This window comes from Mus pahari, chromosome 5 (genome assembly GCF_900095145.1).
Source record: "Mus pahari chromosome 5, PAHARI_EIJ_v1.1, whole genome shotgun sequence".
In the NCBI taxonomy this organism is placed as follows: domain Eukaryota; kingdom Metazoa; phylum Chordata; class Mammalia; order Rodentia; family Muridae; genus Mus; species Mus pahari.
In genome coordinates, this window is record NC_034594.1 from 40,852,981 (window position 1) to 40,880,950 (window position 27,970).

General features: G+C 38.4%; 2 protein-coding genes across 3 annotated transcripts in view; both read left to right on the plus strand.

Moving 5' to 3' along the window:
- Pard3b (par-3 family cell polarity regulator beta) overlaps positions 1–27,970 on the plus strand; it is a 976,275-nt gene that overhangs the window by 69,126 nt on the left and 879,179 nt on the right. The window lies entirely within an intron of this gene.
- LOC110321615 (prohibitin-like) lies at positions 21,221–22,239 on the plus strand. Of its 2 annotated transcripts, XM_021197966.1 has the most exons (2): positions 21,279–21,696; positions 22,048–22,094. In XM_021197966.1, the coding sequence occupies exons 1-2, from the start codon at positions 21,279–21,281 to the stop codon at positions 22,092–22,094; spliced, it is 465 nt and encodes a 154-aa protein (XP_021053625.1). The 2 variants fall into 2 exon arrangements, with proteins under 2 accessions (XP_021053624.1, XP_021053625.1); XM_021197965.1 differs by having other exon boundaries at positions 21,221–22,239.

The window sequence follows — 27,970 nt, forward strand, 5'->3', positions numbered from 1 at the left end:
CTTCTCAAAGATGGTTAATTATAGATTGGTGTCCAACGAAGATATACAGGTGGTTAAAAGTGTGTGTAAATGGTGCTCATCAAAACCATAAAGAGATATTGTGTTACACCTATTACACCTATTAAAAGGCTATTGTCACCAAAACAAAATAGTCAAGGTGACAGAAATTCTTTAATGTTGTTGATGAGACTGCTGGATAGTATAGCCATCACAGAAATATTATAGTAGCAATTATTAAAAACATCAGAAGTATTATTAATTGCACTTCTAAGTATGTAGCCAAAAGAATTTAGATCAAGATCTTAAAGAGGCATTATGCATTACTATGCTCATTCTAGCAGCATTTGGAAGGAACAGCTTCCGTAACAGCCAGATGTTTCCTTTTTTTTTCCTGGTAATGATTATAGACTGTAATTCTTTTAATCGTTTACCTGTTACAGGGCATTTTGGTTGTGCTTAGCCTTTGCTTAGTACAACACATGGTTATGAACAACCATAGATTAACTCCCAGGCAAGGAGACGTGACCACTGCTGGAGGGAAGAATATAACCTGCTATGGGTGCGGGCACTTTAATTGGGACCAGTACCAGCAGCTGTGATTTAAATTCATTTCTTAAGTCCATCCATTGCATGATGAAGGTTGTGTTTGGTTTCCATCCACTTAAGAGGTCTTTGGACGATAAAGAAATGATCTTCTTTCAGGGCACACAAACAGATGCTTAGATTGTATGTGTTTGGAGCTGGGAAATTTCATCTTTCCTTGTGGTTTTTCATCTAGCGATACTAGCAATAACCAAGCAGTATCATTATTGTACTAGCTTTCCCACGACTGTTCCAAAGTTTTACGAAGGGTTAATTGGGTGTAACAAATGCTTGTTCCTCACAAAGGGTTAACTGGGTATAACAAATGCACTCACGGAGTTCTTATATAGTTCATGCACTCTTCAGTCTATGTTGGAAGACCTAAGAAGTTGGGTTCTCTGTGAAGGATTGGCAGTACCAAGGGTTGCTGCACTTATCAGCAAGGAGTCAAATCATTCAGGCAAGGACCTTTTTGAGACTGTGTTACTTTCAGACTGTGCTTTTCACCCTGGGAGGAGGTCGTCCCCTCTCAATATTCTCAGTAAATCTCTAATACAACCTGTCAGAGGTGTGTCTCTGACAACCAAGATTGCCATGATATTTCAGTGATTTATTTTAATAGTCTAGAATATGTGAGTCCTTCATTAGGTAAAATGCCCCCTGTTCTTCCACCCCTCATCCTCTCATCCTTTCTTTTGCTAATATATAAATAAATCTTGCCAGGGGAAGAGTTATGAGATTTCAAGAATAAAAACAGAACAAAACAAAACATGGGGTGCTTCTGGGTCTGCCCACCTTTTGCTTCCTGGAATTCATAAACAACTAGGCAGAGGACAGAGCAGGCTCCTGAAGCCAGGGCATCGGTTCCCAGCACTGCATCTCCAGGCAGGGAGAACATTCCTCAAGAGGTGGCTGCAGAGTGCCATTTGCCATTTGCCATTCTATAGAGGAAATGTATATATATATATATATATATCACATATGCTAAGAAGAACAACTTTACAAAGGCTCTCTTCCATGATGGTGTGAGGTGGTGTTGTCTTAGTTCCAAAGTCCCTAGATAAGCCATCAGCAACCAGGGTGATAAATCCCAGACTTGTTATAAATATCAACTGATTTCAGACATTTTCCCGATTCTTCTTTGTTCTTTCCAGGTAATTGAGTCCCTTTAACTAAAGCAAAGCATTGCTGTTAGCTTTAGGTATATTTAGGTATAACAAATGCCTTAAAATGACATTTTAAATGAAGACTGACCTAATCTTTGTTTTGAGCAGGTTATTATATAGGAATTTTTAAACTTGTGAAACACATTTTATAGAGTTATTTCTCTGTATAATATAAGGAAATTTGTCTATGACATAAAGAACATCTATTCTCGAGGAAGGATGCAGGTCTCCTAAGAGGTTACTTACAGCAGTTTTCATCTTATTATGTTTTTTTCATGTTTTGCTATTTTAGTGATTGTATATATGTTTAAAATTATAAAAGATAATTTGAGATTGGTTTGGATAGATATTTAGAATTTGATATTTTAGTTATCACACAGTAGAAAACCTTAGTTTTGTGTTTATGAGGTAAATGACAACTTTAATATCTCTGTCATGAAGAACTGATAATTATTTTCTAAAAAATTATTATTTTTACTTTTGCTTTATAAAATCATTAATATTTTGGTAACTGAGCCATCATAAGTAGTAATCATCTAGATGGGCAATTTGGGAGAATTCGATTAAATATCTATTTTTGTTTGAGACATTCTCATGGAACTGGAGAAGACCCTGCCACCTTATTATGTTTGTCAAATGAGTCATTTGATGAGTATCCCCATCAAATTAAAAGTAAGTATAATTGTCTCTGCTTTTTCAGGGGACTTGGTTCCAAGACGCCCTTAAGGATGCTGAAGGCCTTCATTATACAATGATATATATATATATATATATATATATATATATATATATATATATATATATGATAATATGATTTGCATATTATCTACATACTCCCTCCTATTCACCTTGAGTCATCTGCAGATCACATGTGACACTACAATACAAACAGCACATTTCTAAGTGCACAGTTGCATTATGTTGTTGGAAATTAATGACAAATAAAACACTTGTGCTTATTCAATTCAGAAGCTCCATTTCTCTTTTCAGAATATCTATCTCTGGTTCACATTCAGTAGGATTTTTAGGGTTGTATAATTCATGGATTTGGGAAACTGAAAGTGTATTTCTTTATCAAGTCATTGCTTTCTTTTCTTTTCATGATCCAGTTAGCTGAGATATGTGTAACTTTGGTTCTCATTTGGCTGGCATAGGAGTAGTTTCCTCTAATAACACTTTCTATTGATGTGATGCAATTTTTAAGTACCTGAAGCCAAGGGATGTGGATGGTCACATACTATCTTTAATGATAAGTAGAAGGTAAATATATACTAATTTTTTTCTTTTTCCTTATAGAAATAGGTCTGGGTGAAAAACAAGACTGTTAGAAATAAGAAACCCTGGAAGACAACTTAGCAATTGTGGAATAAATGGAATTGTTTCCTTCTGTGTATTTTTGAATTATTACATTCTAGTCTTCCAAAGTTTTAATAAGTCTGACCTCTTTTTACTGAAGTGCCATGTGCCTGGGTTTTATTGCCTAGCATCCCCAACTTTAAACTTTTGGAAGATAAGAATCTACTCTCCTGCAACATTTACTGTGGAATTTTGCAAAAGCAGAGTGAAGTTAAAATGTTAGAGAAATAGCTTTATGTCCAATACCTAGTTTCTACCAATATATTTGTATTTTGTTGTGTTTTATATTATTGCCAAATGTTTTCTATTATTATCATTAGGTATACACCATCATTTTCACATTTAATTTTATTAGCAATAGAATGCACATTTTTTGTTATATTTGCTCAGATTTGACAAATCTATATACCTTCTTACCCAACTTCTCTCAAGAGAAGAGCTTTGCTGTTACTCCAGAGACCCAACATCTCCCTTCACACACAAGTTCCCCTGTTCCTGATGTCACATTAAAGGCACTTTTCAGGGCACACTGTTCAATGCTTTGCTTCTTTCACTGAGCTAATGCCTTTGAGATTGTTCCTTGCCATTATTTGCATTTTTATTATTCCACTCTTTATTGACAGGTAGTATTTTCTCCATGACTATGCTATAGTTGATTTCTTCCTGTTGGAGAGGACCAGTTTCAGACTTTTAAACCTAGGAGGCTACCTTTTATGATTTAATTATATAGTTAATACATGTTAATAAAAAATTAAAGATTTCATTTGTGATTAGACCGTCCACTCATTTTTATGTGGGTAGACCCATGGTCACAAACACTCCAACCAGGCATGTGTGTGTCCTAGTGCCTTAACTTACTTCCAAAAAGTTATCATAGAATGGATTCCCTTCAATACCTTTACAGAGGAAAGAAATCAATGAAAGAAATCAACTTCAGCTGCCCAAAGAGAGGAGAAAATTTGAAATCCCATCGAAAATGTCTAGTGGAAAGATTATGTCACAAAATTTGACTTTCTAAGAATTGGAAATTTTTCCTGATTCATACATATTTGGGATTCCTGCATCTCATACCTGACATGGGCTTTGCTGGTCTCTGTGTGAACTGTTGGATTCTTTCTGCCCCTTGCTGTGTTTTTGCCTATAGCTAGAAACACTCTCATGTCTCCAAAGATGTTTCAAATCCCACATATCTGAGTCACTTCCATAGCCAAGTGTCAATGCTTTTTTTTTTCCCAAGTCACTTCCCTCCACACTATCTGTCATTAGTATGGATGATTCTTTGTCTTCTTCCTGTTATTTCTGCACCATCTCTGTCTTTTTATCCTCTTTCTGATATCTCCAGAAGCCTTGCTGCAGCGACCGTAACCATGGTTGAAGGGTTAGCAGCTGCGTGCCCAGCATCAGCATCCATCTCTAGCACCTGTGTGGGGCCAAAAGGGACCAGACATGAACTCTCTCATTAAATATTATGGTGTCTCTATCCTCTCAATACTATTATTATGTCTAATAATATGTTTCATTATCTGAACTCTATTGAATTTGAATTATACCCCATTTTAGGTCCACCTAAATATTTTTTTGTTTAAAATTTTTCTCTGGAAAGAAGATAACTAATTTATCTAATATTTTTATTTTTGGCTGTGAGCCTAGCCTTTAATGGCTAAGCCATCTCTCCTGTTCTTATCTAATATTTCTTTTTTTAAAAAAAGATTTATTTATTTATTATATGTAAGTACACTGTAGCTGTCTTCAGACACTCCAGAAAAGGGCGTCAGTTCTTGTTACGGATGGTTATGAGCCACCATGTGGTTGCTGGGATTTGAACTCCGGACCTTTGGAAGAGCAGTCGGGTGCTCTAACCTACTGAGCCATCTCACCAGCCCTTATCTAATATTTCTAATAAAATTATATAGTCCTTTTCCTGTTCAGGAAGTATTTAACAAAGGCCCCAAACTGTTTCTGATATGTATGTGTATGGGGATGTCACAGGCAGATCCCAGGAGCTGGGATGGAGGCCTGGCTCTGCCACCACTCCCGTCATTTGGTACCTTGTCATGTAAAGTGGGGGTGATTATGAGCCCCGCCCAAGCTTCTTATGGAAGATAATATATTGTAAATTCTGAATATATCATGATAGACATCATTCTCCCGGCTTATTAAAAAATAATGAGACCATCTGTGAGCCACTGGACTTGGGTTGGCTTCTTTCCTCAAGATTTGTTTACTTTTGTTAGTCACATTTTCTCTTTCTGTTAGGCCCCGAAGATGGCATTCCTAATTATCTTCTTTAGTTGCTCTCCTTTGCAGTTCAATGTATATGTTTATAAGTGTCTTGAGGTAGACACTGTCTAGATTAAATATTTGTTTGGCTTAAGGATTAATTAACTATGCTTATATTAATTTGATCAATAAAAGGCATAGGACAGATCAAAGTACAGGGGACATTTGAACGTTTTATTTCTCTCATTCAGTGTCATAGAGTACTGGTACCTCTAGACTTTCTTTTCTAAGGATGTGGATGTTTCATCCATATTATATATGAAAACTAATATCTCCCTTTGTAGGACCTAATTTCATAGTGTTGACTTTATAACATGGAGACATATGGCAAGGTGTTTGTCAAGTTAGGTGGAGGATGCCATGTTGCCTATTGGAATTTCTGGGTTTGTTATCATCCCTCCTTGGCGTGTAGGCTTTTCTTAGCATTGACTCTGAAAGCCTGGGCTACTTTGGTGTGAATATTAATCTATTTTAGCTCTAACAATAAAAACTAGCCTGTATGTTCTACCTCTCTCTCCTTACATGTTCTGACCTCCACCGTCAGCCATCCCATTTCTATTTCCTTCCTACTACCCTGTGCACTTGGCGGTCTGAACTTAGCCTTCTCTCTGTTCTCATAGCCTTACATGAACCTAGCTTGGGCTTCTAGACCCTCCTGTGTCAAAAATAATATGGTAAAATCCTACTTTAGAGTGTTACCATTGCATCCTGCCCTCAGCAAGTTTTAGGCAACTTTTATAGTTGGCAGTGGTCTTTTCTATATAGCCTTCAGACCAACTTCACAATATCCATCTATACACCACAGTGTTCATCTGTGTCCTATGGCAGGTGGTGTCCTTACAAGGAGTCGAGATTGTTTCTCTTCACTGGGTATTTCTCGTACGAAGGGAAAGGGGTGTAAATTCTATTATTCTTTCAAACCACGATTATTCTTCTTCTTATTGCTTCAGCCTTGCCACTTCTCTGTGGGTTTTCTAGAGTGCATTTGCTTTGATTTATTTTAACTTTTATTCCTTTGTATAATCAAGAGTTTATCAGAAGAATAATATATGTTTGGTCATTGGATTCAATTAACACTGAAAGATTTTAATAATGTTGTCTGTTGACACATTAAAATGTAATGATAGTTTTTAAAGATATATATGAAACCCCTAGTTATTACACTCTTGTTCTAATTATATGCCTTTAAGATTTAATACAACCCCAAACTTAATATAACTCTTGATTTAATATATGCATCAGCTTGAAGAACTTATAATATATTGAGAACATGCTTTATTATTCCCTGCTATTTAATATACTGAATTCTAGTATGTACACTATCATAAATATGGAGAATGTCTTTTTGAACATAGAGTTTAAGATTTAAAGCTAGAAGATAATCCTAGAAGTTAGATAACCAGGCTAAAGTAATACTTTTAATATTTCTATATAATTTTTTTATTCCTGATTTCTATATTTGGACACTAACAGCTCATGCATTGAATATGTTAGTCACTGATTCCTTTTTTGGGCAGTCTTCCCACACTTCTCTACACAGGTCAGGGCATTATTTTGTTGTTGTAGCTTTATTTAATAGGTCCCTAAGAGTTGGAGCAGTTAAGGGCTTTCCCTTTGGAAACTTTCTGGTTCTGTGAAAGTGGAGACCCATTTTCCTGTTGTGAGTCACAGGAGGCTTCAGAGGAGATGGGTTGAGAGGAAGGGTCATGATCAGGATGGAAGATGAAAGATGAAAATTAATTTTCTATGTTTTGTTGATATCACCCTGAGTACAAATGCTCTATGTTAAAGAGTAGTAAGCCTGTGATGAGACATTTAAAAAAAAGATATCTAGATTCTTGGTAACCAAGAAAAACGTATGTAAACAATGAAGTGCACCCTGAAGGCTTATAAGGAAGGGTGTCAGTTTTGAGCTTTGCTGTGGGTTGGCTAGTTAGGAACCTAAGGAAATCTGGCAGGTGTGAAAAGAGATGTTTACACTTCTATAGAAAATCAGTGAAGAGCCTACATTGCTTAGCAACTCCACAAGTTTACTGAAGTGATTTAGAGACACAGTCTACCACCCTGTGTAACAGTCATTGGTGCTGCAGTTGGCTAAATGAATGTGCTCCTTGCTGTGCGAAGAAAGAACCAAAGAGCTGTGATCTAGCACTATGTCATGGTGAGGTGATTTTCATGTACCAAGGGTACAATGCACTGTGTATTTAAGCTGGTTTTAGCAAGATGTGATTTTGTTATCTGGAGTGATCTTTGCGATGGTAGTGCATTTAGCTACTTATGACCACAAAAAGCACATTTATAGAGTCTGAATAAAGCAGACATCATGAACATTACACTAAGCCATTTTATGATTGCCCATTGGTTATGCCACTGGCAAATGTGCTGAGGTATTTTTTCTTCAAATACAGCAATTGTACAACATGGTTAGCACTTTTCATGTTCTCATATAGTGCTCACCCTATAAGCAGATGGAAATGATAACATGTTGTTTTTACAGAAATTTAGAATCCTCTGAGAATCCCCACAATTATCCTTTAATTCTCCACTGCACTGTCCCCTTCTTTACATTTGCACAGTTAGCCTCCATGGCCAAGCATTCAGCCCTAGCATGCATGGCCTTTACCACATACCAATGTCTTTTAATTCTTCTGGAACTTTATGAAAAGTAAACTATAAATGTCCATAAATCACAGCGAATGGAAGCCTATTTTCCGTGGCAGATGGGGACCAGTACCATTGACCTGCACTCAAGAGTGGGCAGATACCCTAAAAAAACATTATAGGCCCCAGAGGCTTTGGTAGAAATCAGAAGACATCTCAAATGTAGACTTGTAATTCAAGCCTGATTCAGGTTTATGAAGGGAACTGGCACAGAAAATAAAATTTAAATAGTCCAGGTGCCCTTGAATACAGTTTTCATGAATGGAACGTCTAGAAAAGTATCTTTTAAAAATTATTTATTTTAGATTTATTTATTACGTGTCTATCTGTTTTGGTGTGTTATATACATTTATGTGCTTATTTTTAGCTGTGTGTACCTGTGTGTATATGAAGGCCATATGAGTGTGTTAGATATTTGAGCTGGGATTATAGGCTTTTATAGGTTGACTGGTATGTTCTATGGGTCTAGAGTCTGGGCACCCACCCTCATGTTGCTTCAGTAAGAGTTCTTACTTGCACATCAGTCTCACTTGCCCCATTGTGCTTTCCCTTCACCACATATTCTATTATCACACACCTGCTGAAGAATCAGCAGCACAGGGAGAGAACCTGTTGATGTCACCTGATTGCCCCTATCATGTACAAACACCCATGCTTACACACATACATGTATGTAACACACACCCACACACACACACACACACTAAATCAAAAAAATCTTTTTTTTTTTTTTTTTTTTTTTCGAGACAGGGTTTCTCTGTATATCCCTGGCTGTGCTGGAACTCACTCTGTAGACCAGGCTGGCCTCGAACTCAGAAATCTGCCTGCCTCTGCCTCCCGAGTGCTGGGATTAAAGGCATGTGCCACCACACCCGGCTATAAATCTTAAACAAATGATTTTAAAAACTTTTTTTATTAGATATTTTCTTTATTTACATTTCAAATGCTATCCCGAAAGTTCCCTATACCCTCCCTCCGCCCCGCCCCGCTCCCCTCCCCACCCACTCCCACTTCTTGGCCCTGGCATTGCCCTATGCTGGATCATATAAAGTTTGCAAGACCAAGGGGCCTCTCTTCCCAATGATGGCTGACTAGGCCATCTTCTGCTACATATGCAGCTAGAGACATGAGCTCAAGGGGTACTGGTTAGTTCATATTGTTGTTCCACCTATAGGGTTGCAGCCCCCTTCAGCTCCTTGGGTACAAGCTGGAAAGAACCCAGATTTCCCTCAATAGAGGAATGGATACAGAAAATGTGGTACATTTACACAATGGAGTACTACTCAGCTATTAAAAACAATGAATTTATGAAATTCTTGGGCAAATGGATGTATCTGGAGGATATCATCCTGAGTTAGGTAAACCAATCACAAAAGAAGTCACTAGATATGCACTCACTGATAAGCAGATATTAGCCCAGAAACTTAGAATACCCAAGATACATTTTGCAAAACAGAAGAAAACCAAGAAAGAAGACCATCACATGGATAAACAAATGATTTTTAAAACATACTTTCCTAGAGGTAGGCTGGCTGACTTTGCTCTATGGGAGTTGCATCTTTGAGGGGAATACCCACTCCTATGTCCCTTTAGGCCATGGGAAGAATCACTGATGAGTTCATGTGTAACCAGACCTGGCATATTACCCTCTTTTGGTTTTCATAAACCCCAAGATTTTACAAATGGGTCTTTTAAATGAGTGGGAATGTGCCATTTCTTCATACTAGAGTCCTACCATCTACTTTGAGAAGGTAAGTCACACTAAGGGGAATGCTTGAGTTGTTGGCATTTTGCAAACATCAAGAATCTGCAATGGATTAGAGGGTGTGCTGGGTTTGAGAGTAAATCAAGAGTCAAGGATCCTACACTAAACAAACAAATGATAACTATTGCTATCTAAGAAGACAGTGTAATTGAAATGATAGAGTCGGAATTGATTAGTGACCTTTTGTGGCCTGTAATCAAATGGATGAGTAAGTACGCCATCAGAATGTTTAAGGAATGGTAAATGTAGAAGGAAGAGTTGCAAAATGTATTTTGAGTGAACTAGGTATAAGATTTTAAATGAGGCTATATGAGCCTCAAGTGAACAGTAGAGCTGGGTGAAATATATACTTATATTGAAAAACATTTTGTATTTTTTATATTGCTTTTTGAAAATTTATTTTATCCCCTAATTAGTGCTATGCTGCTAGTTGTCCCTGTTTATTGTAGATAAAAACTAAATCAATGTAGTTACAGTACCTAGGTGAGTCCTTTTTTACATGATTAGTGAGCTCTCCTGAGTTCCAGGTACTTGTGCCAGGCATATATTTGTCTTTGGACACACCAGAGTTGTAATGCATACTATTGGTTCTAATAACACTTTCAAATATAATTATCATTACTTTGTAATTATGACAACAAAATGTATTCTTAGGGAACTATTCTGGTATTTAGAATACTAGAAGTAAGTGTGCTTAGTGACAGTTGTTACAGAGATATTTTTCTAGTGCTTGAATAGCTAAGAAATCAGCCTCTATTGTACCTCAAAACAATTCTGCTGTCTAATAAAATCCCTTTAGAGATGGTAACTCTTTGTAGAACCTGTAAAAGGAAAACTTGACATCAAGAATATTAAAACATATTTTATTTAGAAATATTAAGAAGAAAGGGGATATTATAAAACTAAGGTAAAAAAGTGTTCTAACTGATAGGAATACACAATTGCCTTGTGTTTTAGTAGTTATTTCTGGCCAGGGCTGGAATTAAGCTTGTGCACAGAATGCATGTGAATAGGACTGGGCTCAACCTGTTTGCTCTTCAGAATTCTCCTGTTTCACATGGGTTCTTAGAAAGCTGAGGTAGTTCTTTCTGAGCTTCCTCTACTGAGGGTTCTGTGATGCACCGATCTCTGCCTTAGAATACTTAGGTCACGACTATGGACACAAGAGTAGCTTCAAAAGGGTAATGACACCAGGATGTCAACAGTGGTCAACATGGTGCTTGGATGGGATTTTGCAGGTCATTGCCTCAGATGGAAATTGGCCAGACTATTGTGTGAAGTGGATATTTCTGGTTGTGTCATTTGATATTTTCATGAAGCAGACTCATGTAATGTTTTGCTGACGCGCACCCATGAGAGGACATGTGATGTTTGGAGAGAGTATAAGTAGCACCTAATAGTCAGTGACAAGGTGCTTGTATAGCTAGCTGTGCAATGCTTCCTTGCTCTCATAGTTTCACTGATCTTCACTTCATTGAGAAAATTGGCTTTCTGGCTGGTTCTGGTTGCTCTTGCTCTCAATGACTCATGACCATTTGGTGTAAGCCTGGCTGTTTCTGCTGGATTGTACCACTGCTGCTGATTCATGTTTGGTGATATTGTATGAACTGAACTACTGGTATCCTGACACTACTGAACTGGACTGCTGATATCCTGACACTGGAGATTGGAATCGCTCCAAAGAACTACTTCTAAACAGGTCCACATCCTCTTGTCCAATTTACCATTTTTTGTTTCCTTACTTTTGAATGGTAGGCTACAAAGGGGGTTTGAATTGTTTGAGAATCCTTATTAAAGTAGATTTTGGAAAAATCTAAGCCTACAGTTGTACATAGGCATTTAATGATGTATGCCTTTCACAGTGATTTAGGTAGAAATCTTTTATAGGGAAGGTTGCCAATTCAGTATCAAGAATCTATGGCAGACTTAGTTCTGTGATGTGAATATTGTTTATGATTTCCTGATTATTACAGTGGTAGCATGGAGGCAACCATTTTTCTCTTGTCAACTGATTTCCAGGAGTTCCTTCTAAAGGCTTCTATTGTCTCTGTCCCTCAACTCCATAAATTTGTGCACAGAGCTGCTTAAATATCTCTCATCACCTTGTTCACTGCTTGCATGAAATAGGGCTGAGGTTCCTGTGAATGTGAGTCCTTTTCTAACTGGAAAAGATACAGCGGACACTTACTGGTTGCCCACTTAGATCAGAAACTGCAAACTCTTTTGGATATGCTTCCCAGTGTAAATTGAGGTTCAGAAACCTTACTATAATTCAAGCTTGTTAACTTGTTCCTCTTGAAGCTAATATAAAACAAACAAACAAACAAAAAATCCCAGTCTTGTTGAGAGGATGGACTCTAAGGCCACTGTGTAGGATTTCCTGTCTGCAGGTGAGTTGACTTCTTGCTACCCTGAACTCTACCGTGAAAACCCTACTGTTGTAATCATTGTTTGTTTGTTTTCCCGGAGGAAAGCTGTTCTGTGCTCTACAAATTTTGTTAAACACCCCTTCTCCTTATGCCTTGGTAGTTCTCAGCCTGGTGACTTTTATTCACCTTCAAAAACAAGCAACACCTTTTATAGAGCTGAAATTGTGTTTTCAGGATGCTTATTTTTCAAATGTTTCTTTTATGTGTGCAAAAAGGACATTTATCTTTTTAAGGACTGAAAATTCTTGACAGGGATGTGAAGTAGAAACTTAAGGATTCTTTGGAAAGTCAGTTGTGTTGGATGGTGTTTTTCTGGGGCAAACATGTGAATAAGTGTTTCACTGAAGCAGTCACAGGTGAAAGAATATTCTGCTTAAATACTAGTGATGAAGGATTCTTCTCTAGTGACAAGCATGTATTGGCCCGTCTTACATTGTTGGGACTCCATAGAGAGAAAAGCACCAAAAACTTCTCAAGGTGTGCTTTGGCTTCTTGTTGCTTCCGTGGACTTGAGCTGATTGGCACAGTGATAGCAGCTGAGACAGACAGATGCACATGATGAGGCAAGGCCTGTGAGGCAAGATCCATTGAGGACAGATGATATTTGGGGGGGGGGGGACAATAACTAGTCTCAGGGACAGTGATATGAGTGTGGCTTGCTTGCATAATTAAAGACTTGTTGGTCTTGTGTCTACAAGGCAGATGGGATTTGCTCTAAAGAACCGTATCTAAACAGGTCCATTTCCCCTGTATCTTTTCTTTTCCACTACCTCTGGTGGGTGGTGGGCTAGAAAGGAGGGTAAAGTGTTTAAAAGTCATCATTAAAAGTAAGATTTAAAAAAAATTAAAATTAAAAAATTCAAAGTTACAGTGATGTTTTTATTTTACTAATGAGAGCACATGGTGTGTGTGCTCTCAAACACAAACATACATAAAACAAAACTTTTTTTTTTTTTAGGAGTGATTTTTACAGTTTAACTTGTTTTCTCAACCAGTTCTTTTTTTTTTTATTAGATATTTTCTTCATTTACATTTCAAATGCTATCCTGAAAGTTCCCTATACCCTCCCCCTGCCCTGCTCCCTTACCCACCCACTCTCACTTGTTGGCCCTGGCGTTCCCCTGTGGTGGGGCATATAAAGTTTGTAAGACCAAGGGGCCTCTCTTCCCAATGATGGCTGACTAGGCCATCTTCTGCTACATATGCAGCTAGAGACACGAGCTCTNGGGGTACTGGTTAGTTCATATTGTTGTTCCNCCTANAGGGTTGNANNCCCCTTCAGCTNCTTGGGTACTTTCTCTAGCTCCTCCATTGGGGNCCCTGTGTTCCATCCAATAGCTGACTGTGAGCATCCACTTCTGTGTTTGCCAGGCACTGGCATAGCCTCACAAGGGGCCACTATATCAGGGTCCCTTCAGCAGAATCTTGCTGGCATGTGCAATAGTGTCTGGGTTTGGTGGCTGATTATGGGATGGATCCCCCAGAAACTTAGAATACCCAAGATATAAGAAAACACAAGAAAATGAAGAAGAAGGATGACCGACATGTGGATACGTCATTCCTCCTTAGATTGGGGAACAAAATACCTATGGAAGGAGTTACAGAGACAAAGTTTGGAGCTAAGTCGAATGGATGGACCATCCAAAACAAAACTTTTGAGTAGTATTTTTTTGTGTGTATTTCAGTCCTGCTGGTTACCTTAATATAATATATAGTCTTAAAAATATATTTTATGTGCTGAAACAAACATTTTCATTAGTGCTATATCAATTGTAAGTGAAAATTAATCCATTATTTTAATTTTCAATTTAAAAACCATTTTAACTGGCCTGGTGAGATAACCCACTTGGTAAATAGCTTGCCCTGTAAGCATGAGGACCTGAATCTGATGTCCCACAATCCCCACAAGAAGTCTGGCCTGGTTGTGAGCACTCATAGTCCTAGCTCTGGGGCAGCATACTTTCTAGATGCCAGTGTCACTGAATTGGAAAATTGGAAAACTTCAGGTTCAATGAGAGATACTATTTCAAAATACACAAATATATACACTCACACACAAAAGATGAATTGAATTTTAATATGCACTAGTTTGTTAGTAAAAGGAAATATATGTGTGGAAGGTTAAAATTCTTTGAATACAACAAAGACATGACTCAGCTCTGCTTGTCAAGCATCAGTTAGAATCAGGGCATTCAAAGAATGGGGTTTGAGTCTGGGGCTAACGCACACTAGATAAGTGCTCTACCAATAAGCTACTTATCCAGCCCCTTGTGGTACTTTATAAAAAATTTAAAGAATAGAGACCAAATGAAATTTTGGTTGTTACCTGTTGGTGGGGTTTTCTTTGGGAACAGCTGCTCAGGCAAAATTGTTTACCAACCACCATTTCAAGTCTTGGGTGTAGTAGTCAAGATTTATACAGACATGCTGGGCTTGTGCTTCTTAAGAGGGTTCTGGAGAAGTCATATTTTATAATAAAGCCCTGATAATCCAAATGGAGAGCAGTAACTCTGGGTCAGTTTGCAAATCACCCCTACTGTGTCAGTCAGGGCTAGAGTAAAGAGTCAGAGTGCCTACATTTGCATCATGGTGGCAAACAAACACTGAGGAGTAACTGCAGGCTCTCAGATATAAAAAGTGTAATACCTCAAGCATAATAGTTTATTAGAAAAACAATAGTAAAATGTGTTCAATCAAAGTGCCACACAGAATTTAGTTGGCTTGATTATGGCTCATTTGGTAACTACAGTAGACACCCACAGATTAACCAAGAAGCAGGAAACTGAGCACAGGCTCACCTTCCTATTCAGGAGGGGCATTCACACCCCTCTGTTCTCTTCCTAAAGTGGTTAACTAATTATGTGAAGGATGAAACTGTTTTCAGCTCCTGAGCTCCCTGGCCACTAAACTATAAGTTAAATACTGGAGATGCTAAGTCGCTTTTCTGTACATGAGAACTCTGGACATTTTAAACAATTTATGTTTTGAGATCATAATATATTCTTAAATTTCTCCCTTCCCTTTCCTCCCCTAAATCCTCCTATATACCCTTCTTAGAGCTATTTCAAATTCATGACTTTTTTCATTTGTTTTTATTTCTTATATATATATATATATATATATATATATATATATATATATATATATATATATATATGCCTAAATATGACCTGCTCAGTCCTTATAATGCTACTTGTATTATTTATCTTTTCAGAGTTGATCATTTGATACTGGATAATGAATTGGTGTGATCATACATATATGTATGTAAATATATATCATCAGGATTATTCATTTCTCCTACTGAAGTCTTTACCTTTATCCTAGATGAAGAGAGGGCTCTGAATTTATGACTCTTCTTCCTTGTTTCTCTTCACTACCTAAAGAATGTCCAATCATTTGTTTTAGTTTTACATGTCTTTTTGAGCTGTACATGTACATAAATGCAAAATTATGTTTGGAGCTTCATTTGACAACATATTTGAAGCTGGGCCTGGAGATACAGTGTTGCAGGCCTACAATCATAGTTACTCTGGAGGCTAACAGATGGGTAGATTGTAACATCAGACTTATTTTCAAGCATTGGTTTTTAAATCTGAGGAAAAAGATGATGACAGTTGTACTATCTCCAGATGAAAGCTCACTTATGAGCAAATCTCAACATGCATTTGCTCAGGTTCTCAGTTGAAAACTTGTGAAAAATTGATTGGTCTTTTTAGGTTTGTTTTTGTGTGTGTGTGTGCAGGACGCTATGGTGTCTTCCTGTTCTTGAAAGTTCAGCATTGTATAAATGATTGCATCCTTTTTATACATTTGACAGCAATATTTTATTGATATAAAAAGATCTTATAAAAATATCATTAAGGAAGGTGAGCCCGTGCTCAGTTTCCTGCTTCTTGGTTAATCTGTGGGTGTCTATTCATTCTGTCTTTATAGGAGACAAGGTGATTGAAAGAGTAATGGTGCTTGAGTGAACAGGATTACTCTCTAACTTTGAAGTGGGATCATAAAGAAGAGTAAGCTACACAGGGAATATGTGCTCCTGCTGTAGAGTACGCATCAGTGAGGAAGCTTGAGTGTGTGTTGTGTACCTCTGCTTAGTCTCTGGCTGAGGAGTTGGTGGGAAGAAAGCAGTGTGGTGACATTGGCTAATTCTGCCCCATCAGCTGGCTGGAGGAGTGACCTTTCTATAGACTGGAAACCTTTGTGCCATGGTGGATAAGATGTTATGACTGTGTGTTGTATGTGGAGTTTTATTATTTTTTCTGTAATGTTGAGTAATGGGGCATTTACTTTAAAAAGTATCTCTGAGGCTGAGATTTTAGAAGGCACCTCCTGAGGGAAGAGTTTTCTTTTCTTTTCTTTTTTTTTTTTTTTAAGTGAGACATCAGTATTTTTCATATGTCCTTCTCTTTGGAATTTTTATTTTGAAGGATAACTACTATTTGAATAGGAATAAATCTTTAATTTCATGTTTATTTATGGGCACAGTGCCAGTTTATTGATGGACAGGAGTTTGTCCCCTAAATAATCTAATTTCTGAAATGGTATGTTTATCTTTAGTGAACTGAACAGATCTCTTGGAAGCCTATGGCACAGGAGGATCTTATATATCAAAGTGAGGTGGCAACTTCATGAGAATAGCTCCCCTCTCCCTAGAAATCATTAGATGTGGGTTTTTTATTTTGTCTTATACACACAATGGCACTTGCCAGAAAGTAGAAGTCGTCTGTTGTGACTTTAGAGACTTGTCATTTGGTTTGCTGGAACTACACAGCTCCTGTGGTGATCCCTCTTTTAGATAGTGCCTGTAGTCACATTCCTGGTCCAGTTATTGCCATGTTTCTCCCTTTGTAGAGCTCTGTTTTAAGCAATGCCTTTGTTGAAGACTGTATATGACTCAGTGCTTCTGTCACTAGTTAGTGCTCCCTGGAGTCATGTAATAACTGCCCCGACTTCCACATAGTAGCTGTTGTCTTTTCTGTTCTTCTTTAGACTCCTGCTGCTCTCTGACCAACTGTGCTTGCTGTTCAGAGTAAGATAACATCTCTCTAACCTGCATTCTTCACTACATTTGTCTCTTACTATGAAACAAGTCCTTAAGCACTTTTTCTTTATTTATAATTAAAGCATTTTCTGTGTTTATACTTGCTTTTTTTCCTTTCAACATGTGCTAAGCATCTCGTGCTACCCTACATTATCATCTACATATGAATCTTTGGATGCAATGGTGAATATGACAAGATATTTGAATTGCTCACAGCACAGGACATAGTATACTCAGGTATAGCATGGCATGGTTAGAATTAGCTATGTGAAAGTGCACAATGGGGATGCTAAACACTGGCCTGTTACCTGTTACAAAGACTTAAACCATTGCATTCACCTGCATTGCCTTATACAGTACCATAGAATCCAGCATACAGTCATGAGGGTTTACTGTTGTCTACCAGCCTGTGGTTAGCTGGGGGTATTCTGGGTTTGATTGTATTTGACATTTGTTAATTTAGTTTGACTCTGCAGTCCTTGTCTGGGTTCTTTCATTAGCGTTGGGGATATAGCAAGCTGTAGGATGCTGTATTGGTTGAATTTCTGTTGCTGTGATAAAATGTCATAAGCAGGGTAATGTATTGAAGAAAGGGTTGGATTGTGTATTTGATGTCAGAGGGTTAGAGTTCCTGATGGTAGAATTAGGGCAAGGAGGTGGGAGGCAGGAGTATCATCAGCTGAGAGTTCACATCTTGATTCACAAGCAGGAGGCTAAGAGCACCCTGGGGGATGGCACAAGTCTTTTCAGTCCCTCACTGACACATGCTCTACAACATAGGTACACCTCTCAATCCTTCCCCAACTGTTGTACCAACTGGGCACTAGGGATTCAAACATAAGAACCTATGGTATCCATTGCCATTCATACCCCCAGGATTGCTTAAGAAGGGGACTCAGAGGAAAGGTTTTTTTTTTTTTTTTTTTTTTTTTTTTTTTTTTTTTTTTTTTTTTTTTTTTTTTGGTGATTTCTTCTCCTCTAGCAGGCTGTCATGGCTTTTTCTTATGGTAAAGCAAATTAGCAAGGAACAATTAGAAGTCAATGCTATCACTATCTAGGCTTAAAAACTGGGCATAGAAGAGGAAAATGCACTGTTACAGTCAACCATCAGGCTAGAAAAGAAATTATATTTGACACAAGTCACCAAACCTTGTGTCAAAGCAAAGTGGGCAGAAGTGAGTAATGAGGGTTCAGGTGATGAGAGAAGTATGGTACGAGCACTGTTGTCTGCAGGCTGTCCTGGTGGAGAAGCCGCAGTCCTCTGCTTACTCTTCATGCTGTGGACCTTAGGCTGATCCCTTGTTCAGAGAGAGCTAGCCAGCCATCAGAAAACATTATCAGCGGAAGTGGATCTCACTTGAATCAGGTCTCCTTTCCCATGCCATTCCTCTCTCCATCTGCAGGACCCATTCCAGTTTTACATGATTGAAAGGTAGGTATGCTTCAGGAACTATTTCCCAGTGTGACCTGTGTTCTATAATGTAAATGTTATGTCTTAGCATTCCTTGCTGTGGACTCATCAGAGAGACTTGTGCAAATATTGAGGGCAGAACCTTACCCCCATGGGCTGCCTCCTCTTGTTGAAGATTTTATGAGTTTTAAATAATTTAGGATGTAGTAGCCCCTGGGGTTATGCCAATTGGACACTGGTACTTTTGTGTTGTAGATAAAGTTATAATGCCCTGAGGTCACAGCGCACTATCATTAGTTGTTTTAGAACTGCCTCTTGCTGGGGACCAAAATAAAGGGATTATAGTGGACTTGGAATGAGTTCTAGGTCATACTGTTTGACCCACAAATTTCATCCTACTGCATCATCATCTGTTTCTCTCCCTCTAGAAATATAGCAAGTTCTGGAGCAGACACAGGAAACTGCTTGTGTTTCTTGATACTCTACATTTGCTTACATATAACCATATATTAAGGCTTGGGATTTATAACTTTTTTGCTGCTGGAGAAAAAAATGACAAGATGAGGTAGAAGTACATCAAATTTTGTAAAGCTATGTGCTTAGTTGTTTTATTTTATTTAGCATGGACTCTTTTTCTGATCATACACTTTCAGGTGATTATATAAAAGCATAATGAGCCGCCAGCCCAGTGCATATTTGCTTGAAGACTATACTAATAACAGGAAGATGACATGTACCACCTTTCATTTTATTTGTTCAGAGCTGGGAAACAAACTTAGAGTATTCCCTGTAGCTAAGCACATATTTTCCTGCTGAGTAGATGCTCATTTTTCTATAAGTCATATTTATAGTAGTTTTTCTTTATTGAATTGTTTTGATTTTGGGGTGTGTGTCTGTGTGTGTGTGTCTGTGTGTGTTTGTGTGTATGTGTGTGTTTGTTGTAGACAGATAAGTAATCATGGTCATATTCAATAAGGTTTAAAGTGCTCTTCAAAATGCTACTTAATATTAAGAGTTTAACCCTTTTGTTGGTATGTGTATATACTTGATTGTCATATTTGTACTGTTTTATGGGTGCTCAGTTGTTTACTGATGCTCTCTGGTTTGAAGCTCTGTGCTAGCTGCTGTGGATAATAGGCAGGTGACTATGACGTGACCTGGACATATTAGGTCAAGAAAGACAAATTGTACAGCTTGTATAAAGGGATATACTATGGAAGATCATATTTCTGATTACTCGGTGACATTAATTTTCCATTTTGCATTTTGGATATGCTAGAATTTTATATTTTGACCTTTACTCAAAAGCTATTCTGAAGCCGGGCGTGGTGGCGTACACCTTTAATCCCAGCACTTGGTAGGCAGAGGCAGGCAGATTTCTGAGTTTGAGGCCAACCTGGTCTACAGAGTGAGTTCCAGGACAGCCAGGGATATACAGAGAAACCCTGTCTCGAAAAAACAAAACAAACAAACAAACAAAAAAGCTATTCTGAATATTGAAAGTTATGGGGAAAAAAAAAGAAAGCTTCATCTGGGATAATTGCAGTCAAAGCGCTGCAGGCACCAGGTAAAGGGGAGTGATAGATAGAATGTTAGGAATGAGCAGCAAGTATGGTGTTCCTTCTACTTTGTCTTGGTTGGATTCCACAGATAAACTCATAAATGTGTGGCAATTGACTGTACATTTTGGAGATATCTCTGGGGCTTAGTGAATATGATGACCTGAGAAAGGGACTCTGGAGACAACTCTCTTCATCCTTTGCAAACATGCACATCTTTTGAAAAATTCTGTCGCTCATTATTTTTAAAAATTATTTTTACTTACCTCAAAGCTGAGGATTGGTAGAATGCCAAATTTATATAACCCTAACACAGATACTTTACCTATAGATAGTATTTTCATCATTAGATAGATTTCCAGAAATTATGGGTAATGTTCTTGTGGGTCTCAAATAATCATTTGTCTATAGCTACTGACTGTCTTCCTTCCCTTCCCTTCCCTTCCCTTCCCTTCCCTTCCCTTCCCTTCCCTTCCCTTCCCNCACTGTGCCCAAATTTCTATGCATGGCTAAAACAAAGGTAGTAAATAAATTTTTTAAAAAATGCCACAACATGCGTCATTTTCTTCAGAGGTGACTGGGATATTGAACCTTCATTTAATGAGATGCTACAATGAAAAAAAAAAGAGAGACAAAGCAAAGGGATATTTTATATATATACACACACACACACGCCCATGTGTGTGCGCACACATGCGTGTGTGTGTATGTGTGTTTATATAATTATATATTATATATAAAAGTATAATTACTTTGTCTGTTTTCATTATATATGTATGACATATATAGTATATAATAGTAAATATACATATATAATAAAAGCATCTAAAAAAAAACCAACTGATTTCTGCTTCCATGTGTGCCTATGTGTGTGTGCCCGCCCGCGTGCGTGTGCTGGTGTCATTTGTGCCTCTGTGATGCTAAAGGTTGGACCCAGAGCTTTGTGCTTGTTAAGAAACCCTCAGGGGAATTCATGTGAAGGTGAGTGAAAGCAGGTGTGAGTGAACGCAACAAAAGGAATCATGGCTGCCAAAGTGTTTGAGTCCATCGGAAAGTTCGGCCTGGCTTTAGCAGTTGCAGGAGGTGTGGTGAACTCTGCTTTATATAACGTGGATGCTGGGCATAGAGCTGTCATCTTTGACCGATTCCATGGAGTACAGGACATTGTAGTAGGGGAAGGGACTCACTTTCTCATCCCTTGGGTACAGAAACCAGTTATATTTGATTGTCGCTCTCAACCACGGAATATACCAGTCATCACTGGTAGCAAAGATTTGCAGAACATCAACATCACACTGCGTATCCTCTTCCGGCCTGTAGCCAGCCAGCTTCCTCATATCTACTCCAACATCGGCCAGGACTATGATGAGCGGGTGCTGCCATCTATCACCTCAGAGATCCTCAAGTCGGTGGTGGCTCGCTTCGATGCTGGAGAATTGATTACCCAGCGAGAACTGGTCTCCAGGCAGGTGAGCGATGACCTCACAGAGCGAGCAGCCGCATTTGGGCTCATCCTGGATGACGTGTCCCTGACACATCTGACCTTTGGGAAGGAGTTCACAGAGGCGGTGGAAGCCAAACAGGTGGCTCAGCAGGAAGCGGAGACAGCCAGATTTGTGGTGGAAAAGGCTGAGCAGCAGAAGGTGGCAGCCATCATTTCTGCTGAGGGGGACGCTAAGGCTGCTGAGCTGATCGCCAACTCGCTGGCCACAGCAGGCAATGGCCTGATCGAGCTGCGCAAGCTGGAGGCCGCTGAGGACATTGCATACCAGCTCTCCCGCTCTCGAAATGTCACCTACCTGCCAGTGGGGCAGACTGTGCCCCTCCAGCTTCCCTAGTGAGGTCACCCCTGCTTCACCTTCTCCGGACAATCAGGCCATGGTCTCCAACATTTAGAACAACGCCTTCCTTCTACCCCACCCCAGAAATCACTGTGAAATTTACTGATTGGCTTAAAGTGAAGGAAATAAAAGTAAAAATCACTTCAGGTCTCTCTCTCTCTCTCTCTCTCTCTCTCTCTCTCTCTCTCTCTCTCTCTCTCTTTCTCTTTCTCTCTCTCTCTCTCTCTTTTCGTCCTATTATCTATCTAAATCCAATAGAGGTCATTGTTGTGGTAATAACTTTAAAAAGAAGTAACTTGTCTTCAAAGAAACTCAATTTTTGCTAAACCTTGCAGCCAAGTTAATAATATGCCTTGAGATCATTTAAAACTCTGGACTCAATCTGCTTTCCTGCTGTGTACTCAACCTGTTAAAGTTTAACCTGTCCTTCAGAAGACAATGCAACCAACTTTACTATATCTTGCACTTCCCATGTAATTAGCTTTTACAGCCTAAGATAAATGCACACCTTTCATCTTTAAGTATTTACCTCTCACCAGAATAAAGTATGTGTGTTTGTGTGTATGTGTATGTATATATATTATCCTATGCACTGCAAATACTACAGTTGAATGGGCCAGATGTGATTTGCAACACAGTCTGTGCTTTTCAACATGTATGTGGTAGTGTCTGAGAGCATTTAACCACCATTTTAAACACTTTCATACATTATTCAACAGAAGCTTCAAAATGACATGAATCTGTCTTTATAAACCATGGGCACTCTTTACCAAGAAGATTATAGTGTGACTATGTAGGGGCAAGCCATAGTTTATTTTCACACTGAGCATAAATTGACCATGGGTCCTGCACAATGTAATCTTGCATTAATGCTGTTCTTTCTAAGGTTTTCAGTCTCCATAGGTGATTCTGAGCAACATGACCACAGGGGAAAGCCTCCACAGATAACTTACCTTCGCCTGCACTGAGAAGGCGGTGTGAAGGGACTGCTGATGACCTGAGCGAGGACTGGAGAATGTGCCTCCTTTTGTGCTTCTTCCCTGAGGAAGAAGCAATTCAAAATAGTTGTTGAGCATCGAACCATGTAAATTCTAGATGTCCACTCTCCACTCCTGCCTCAGGCCTCCATGTCTCATGGTTCCCTCCTGCAATCACCACATTCTGTTTCAACTGTGTTACTATTGCAATTAGCCATTATCCTCCAAATGCTCTTTGAAACTTCCTAGAAAAGCGACAGCAAGATTCATCTTAGTTTCCCTGTCGTATCACAGCTATTAAACAGAAAACCAAAATTACTTATTGCTTATCTGTAGTTTCCCAGGAGGATATGGTATGTAGTGTGGATGACTGATGAAAATATGTAACATAGGGAATCATGCCCCTTTAAAAAGGATGCTCATTTACTGGCATATCAATACTGTCTTTGGAAACAGTTCAGCTAATATAGAATAAAGCATTGGTGGACGATGCCAAAATCTTGTTAAGCACTGATCTAGGTTTTGCCAGGTTGTAGAGTTAGTTGCATTCCCAAAGTGACTCTGGCACTAAGTTTTAATCTTTTAAACAAGGCATGATTTTAATTGCCTAATGTTTTTACCCCCTTTTCCTGTGATGGTTTTTTCTTCGTATTTCATTTTTTGAAGAATATAGCATTAATTGTTGCTAATAATAGCAATTGTATATCTTGTAATCCCGGAAAGGTGTTGCCAAAAATCTAGTATAATGTATCTTTCTATAACTTTAATTTTACAGGACTAATGAGTAAATTTATAGATCATGTCATAGGGTTTGTGATTTCAGCCCACTATGAAGCCATTAACTTCCAATGTATGTTTACCTAATATACACCTGTTCCAGACCTGGCACTTGCATATCTGGCATGTGGGTGGGTACTGATGTTCTACCCAGGGAGAAGCACAGCCTCTCATGATTCCTCTGGGTTGGGACGCCTTTAAATCAGACTTGTAATCCATCAGCTGCTTTCTTCCCAGCAGCAGCTATTTCCAAAGTCTGTCATGCCTATTTGTTGTACTGTCTCTTAAGGAGCAGGCTCTAATTCTCCTCTCTGCTCACCCTCAGAAGCATGCCCCTGCACAGACTGCCCAGTGATAAGATTCATACTAGGTGGAGTTTTGCTTTCCACAATCCTTACCTTCTTTCAACCTACAGTTCCATGTGGAGTACTGAGAAAGGTTCTGCTGTTGTAGACTGTAGAGTCTCCTCAGATCATAGGAATGAACTCAAACTCTCACTTAGTTTCCCTAAGTAAAACAGTTAGTAGTCAGGGTGCCCCTGGTTAGATTCAGCCATGATAACGAGGAACCATTTCTTCTTCATGTTGAATGTAGAAATTAAAAACTGAACTGTATATTCTTACAGAGTTCTTTAATGTGTAATTTAATGGGAAACATCTGAATTCTCAACCTTTCTCTCTTTATTTTAGTCTGTCATATATGCTATTTTGGTTCATTTATATTCCAAAAAGTTGGACCTCACACAAACATGTAGTAGGAAAAAGAAGAGACATTTTAATATCATGTTTACGTAATAGAGAATTACTTTAGTATTATCCAAAGTGGACAAGGACTGCTTTCAAAGACTTTTTTGGAGAGCCTAAAATAATATCAAGAAACCTTTTTGTGCCCAGTTATAATACAACACAATGCTTTCTTCCATTCTGGATTCATCTTTTACCTGTATGAAATTTTGGGATATCATGTATTGGGTAAATTGATAGGTGCATTTCTCTCAGATATTTATACATCATATGTCATCAGAATTATCTCATTACTTCTAAAACTAACAATATTACCAGAACGATTTTTAAATATTCAGGAAATACAACACTCACTATAGTAAATATCAGTTATTCAGAATTCTGGTTTTCTTTGGTAAGCTGCAATTTTTGTTACTTGTAATAAGTACTATAATTTACTTTCCTTGAGGTGATGGTCTTTATCTTCAAGAGCATTTCATTCAAATACCAAAGGTTAGAATAATAGTAGTTAGTCAGTCACTTGTTCAAGTAGAAGTAGTATGGCCTTCAAACAGCAGTGAGTTCTCAAAGAGGAATCCTACAGGTCTTTTCTTTTGAGAACCATCTTGTAGCAGATGTTTTATGTATACTTCCTGTTCTGTCACACAGAACATTAAAATGATGTAACTTCAAGGGTGGAGGTTCAATAAGCTTTATAGTCTTATTGCCTCGTGAGAATGCTTTGTCGTTGTTGTTGTTCTCTTCCTTGTCCAGAACTAGGAATCCCTCTGTCTGTTTATGATCAACACTGATTCTGTTGTTTCATGCTCTGAATCCTTCTATCTCACTATCAGTTTTATCCCTATACTACACACAGCATCCTACTTACTTGGAAGGATGTCTGTGCTGTATTTCCCCCTTCAAAACCTCAAAAGCAAGCAAAGAGATACTTGTGTGTTTGTTACTTACTTATTTACTTATTACTTACTTGAATTTATCATTAACATCAAGTCAGCATTTTTCCCCCCAAATTGAACTCTAATGGCTGCTGTGTTCTCAGCATTGTTCCCACTTTTGGGAGGCCATAGGGGACTCATGCAACCTCTTTCGTAGCTCTCTGCCTGTCTTGGCATGTCATTACAGCCAGCTTTCTAAGGCTACCATAGCTTATGCTCAGTTGTACATTTACATCTTCTCATCTTTTGTTGAGTTGTCACATTTTGTTGACGAGAATATTTTCCTTTTTTTTTTTTGTCAGTATGTAAGGGTATTTACTGAATATTGACTTGAACGCAAGAGGCCTTGGGCTTGATGATGTACACACACACACACACACACACACACACACACACGAGAGAGAGAGAGAGAGAGAGAGAGAGAGAGAGAGAGAGAGAGAGAGAGAGAAGGAAAAGAGAGGGAAAGGGAGAGAGAGGGAAAGGGGGAGAGAAGGGAGAGAGAGGAAGAATGAAAATGAGTATGAATGATTCTACAGAATGTACTAATCCACACTTCTGGAAAGTAAACTCAGACCTGTTTTACAGATTTTATCAAATGGAGGAAATTATTTTATTTGTTTAATTGCTCTTGATTACAAAACTATAAACACACTGTGGAAGGGAGCTAGAGAGATAGATCAGTGGTTAAGAGCACTTCTGCTGTTGCAGAATACCAGGTTTGATCTCTAACACCCTCACTGCAGTTCACAACTGTTGGTAATTCCAGTGCTAGGGGAACCAATGCCCTCTTCTGGCCTCTGTGGGCACCAAGCACATGTGTTGTAGATTGATACATATGCAAACAAAACACTCATACACATTTTAAACAATAAAATAAAAACACTTAAGAAAATGTTAGTGAAGACAGATTCATTGGGTTAGAAATATTTGATATATGGCCTTGGCCTTGCAAACTATAGGCTTGATTGTCTTTCACTTTCTCTGAGACACACTGTCTTCTCTACTTCTCACATCTGTGCAAAGTTGTTCATATTGTTTATCTGTAGTTGCATGCAGATTAATTTTATTTTGTAGGCAACACGATGGATAGCAATTTTTGAAATCATCATAATTTATGAATTTGGTAATTAGACACTTACTGGTTCTATAATATATATTTGCACTATTTTAGAATGAAATTGTGCCCTTGTGATTCATAAAAGTGTTTTTCTGGCATGTGTGCACTGCTAAGATTGTGAAACACATATTTTAAGTGTGCATGTAATGGATAGCAGATGAGAAACAAATGCAAGAAATCTTTTTTCAATATCCAAACATGACAGCAAATAAACTTGTTTTGCTCAACGAATAGGATCTTTAATTGGATGGAATTTTTATTTCATTCTTGATCTGAGGCTAATATTGTGATTTGGATGTATTCTAAGCCCTTTACTGTCTAATAGCTTACTTATACAATGGTTAGACATGCCAGTAGGTATGCTTTATTTTGAAATATTTGTTCTTAATTCAAATATCAAAAGTAGATGACAAGGGCAATCTGAGATGAATGAACTGAATATGAATTGAAGCATCTGTTGCTTGTTCCTCTGTGTTACAGTCTTTTCATGTAATGGGGCAATACCTAGCTGCTTCCCATCCTTGGCGTGAGTCATGTTTGTCCATAGTAAGTCAGCTATAGAGTGGTTGTCTGCAAGTAACACAAAGAAAATTTGTGCCAACTGGGGGATAAATATCTGCTAATCCCCCTTCCAAGTAAGTTCTTTGCCCCTATTGGTACTTGATCTTCCTGTTGCTATAAGGTTGTGAATAGGAGTGGCTCCTGGAAAAGCACTTACCAAGAAATGATATTTCTTATTTTCACATTTAAAAATTGATCCTGGGTTTTGAGGAAGTTTCCTTATAAGTACATTTGGCTCTGGTAAAATCCATCCTAAAAACAGGCAATAGCACTTAAGGCTTTGGTCTCATTAGCGGGGGTGTGATCCTTTGGCTATGTTTCCTGAAAATAGTTTCCTATTAGGTATATGAATGTCAGGGTGCAGAGTTGGTAAACATTTCTCTCTGCTGCTCATTAGTGAATGTACAGAGGAAGTGGACCATGGGTAGTCTGAGGAATGGCCACTCCCTTCTATTTTCCTCATTTCTTATCATTTTCAATATATTTATTGGGTATTAGCCTAAAATCTCTGCTATCAATAGGAACTTTGGCAAATGTAAAGATTTGATGCAAGTATTATCTTTGTTCAGTTTTGCAAATCCATTGCCCCCACCCCCCCAGACTGCCAAGGGAATGTTTGTACTGATTTTGGAATGTTAAGAATTTGGGAGAGTGAGGGAGAGGGTGGCCTGGGGAACCGACACAGCTTCTGGGAAAGATCCCGTTTCTGGTTCCAGTCATCCTGCACATTTCCCGCCCAAGGAGGAGTGTCTGCCCAGGAACA

Bases quoted from the DNA above. Each gene is read 5' to 3' on its own strand.
- LOC110321615 (XM_021197965.1), top strand. From the start codon at position 21,279: ATGGCTGCCAAAGTGTTTGAGTCCATCGGAAAGTTCGGCCTGGCTTTA.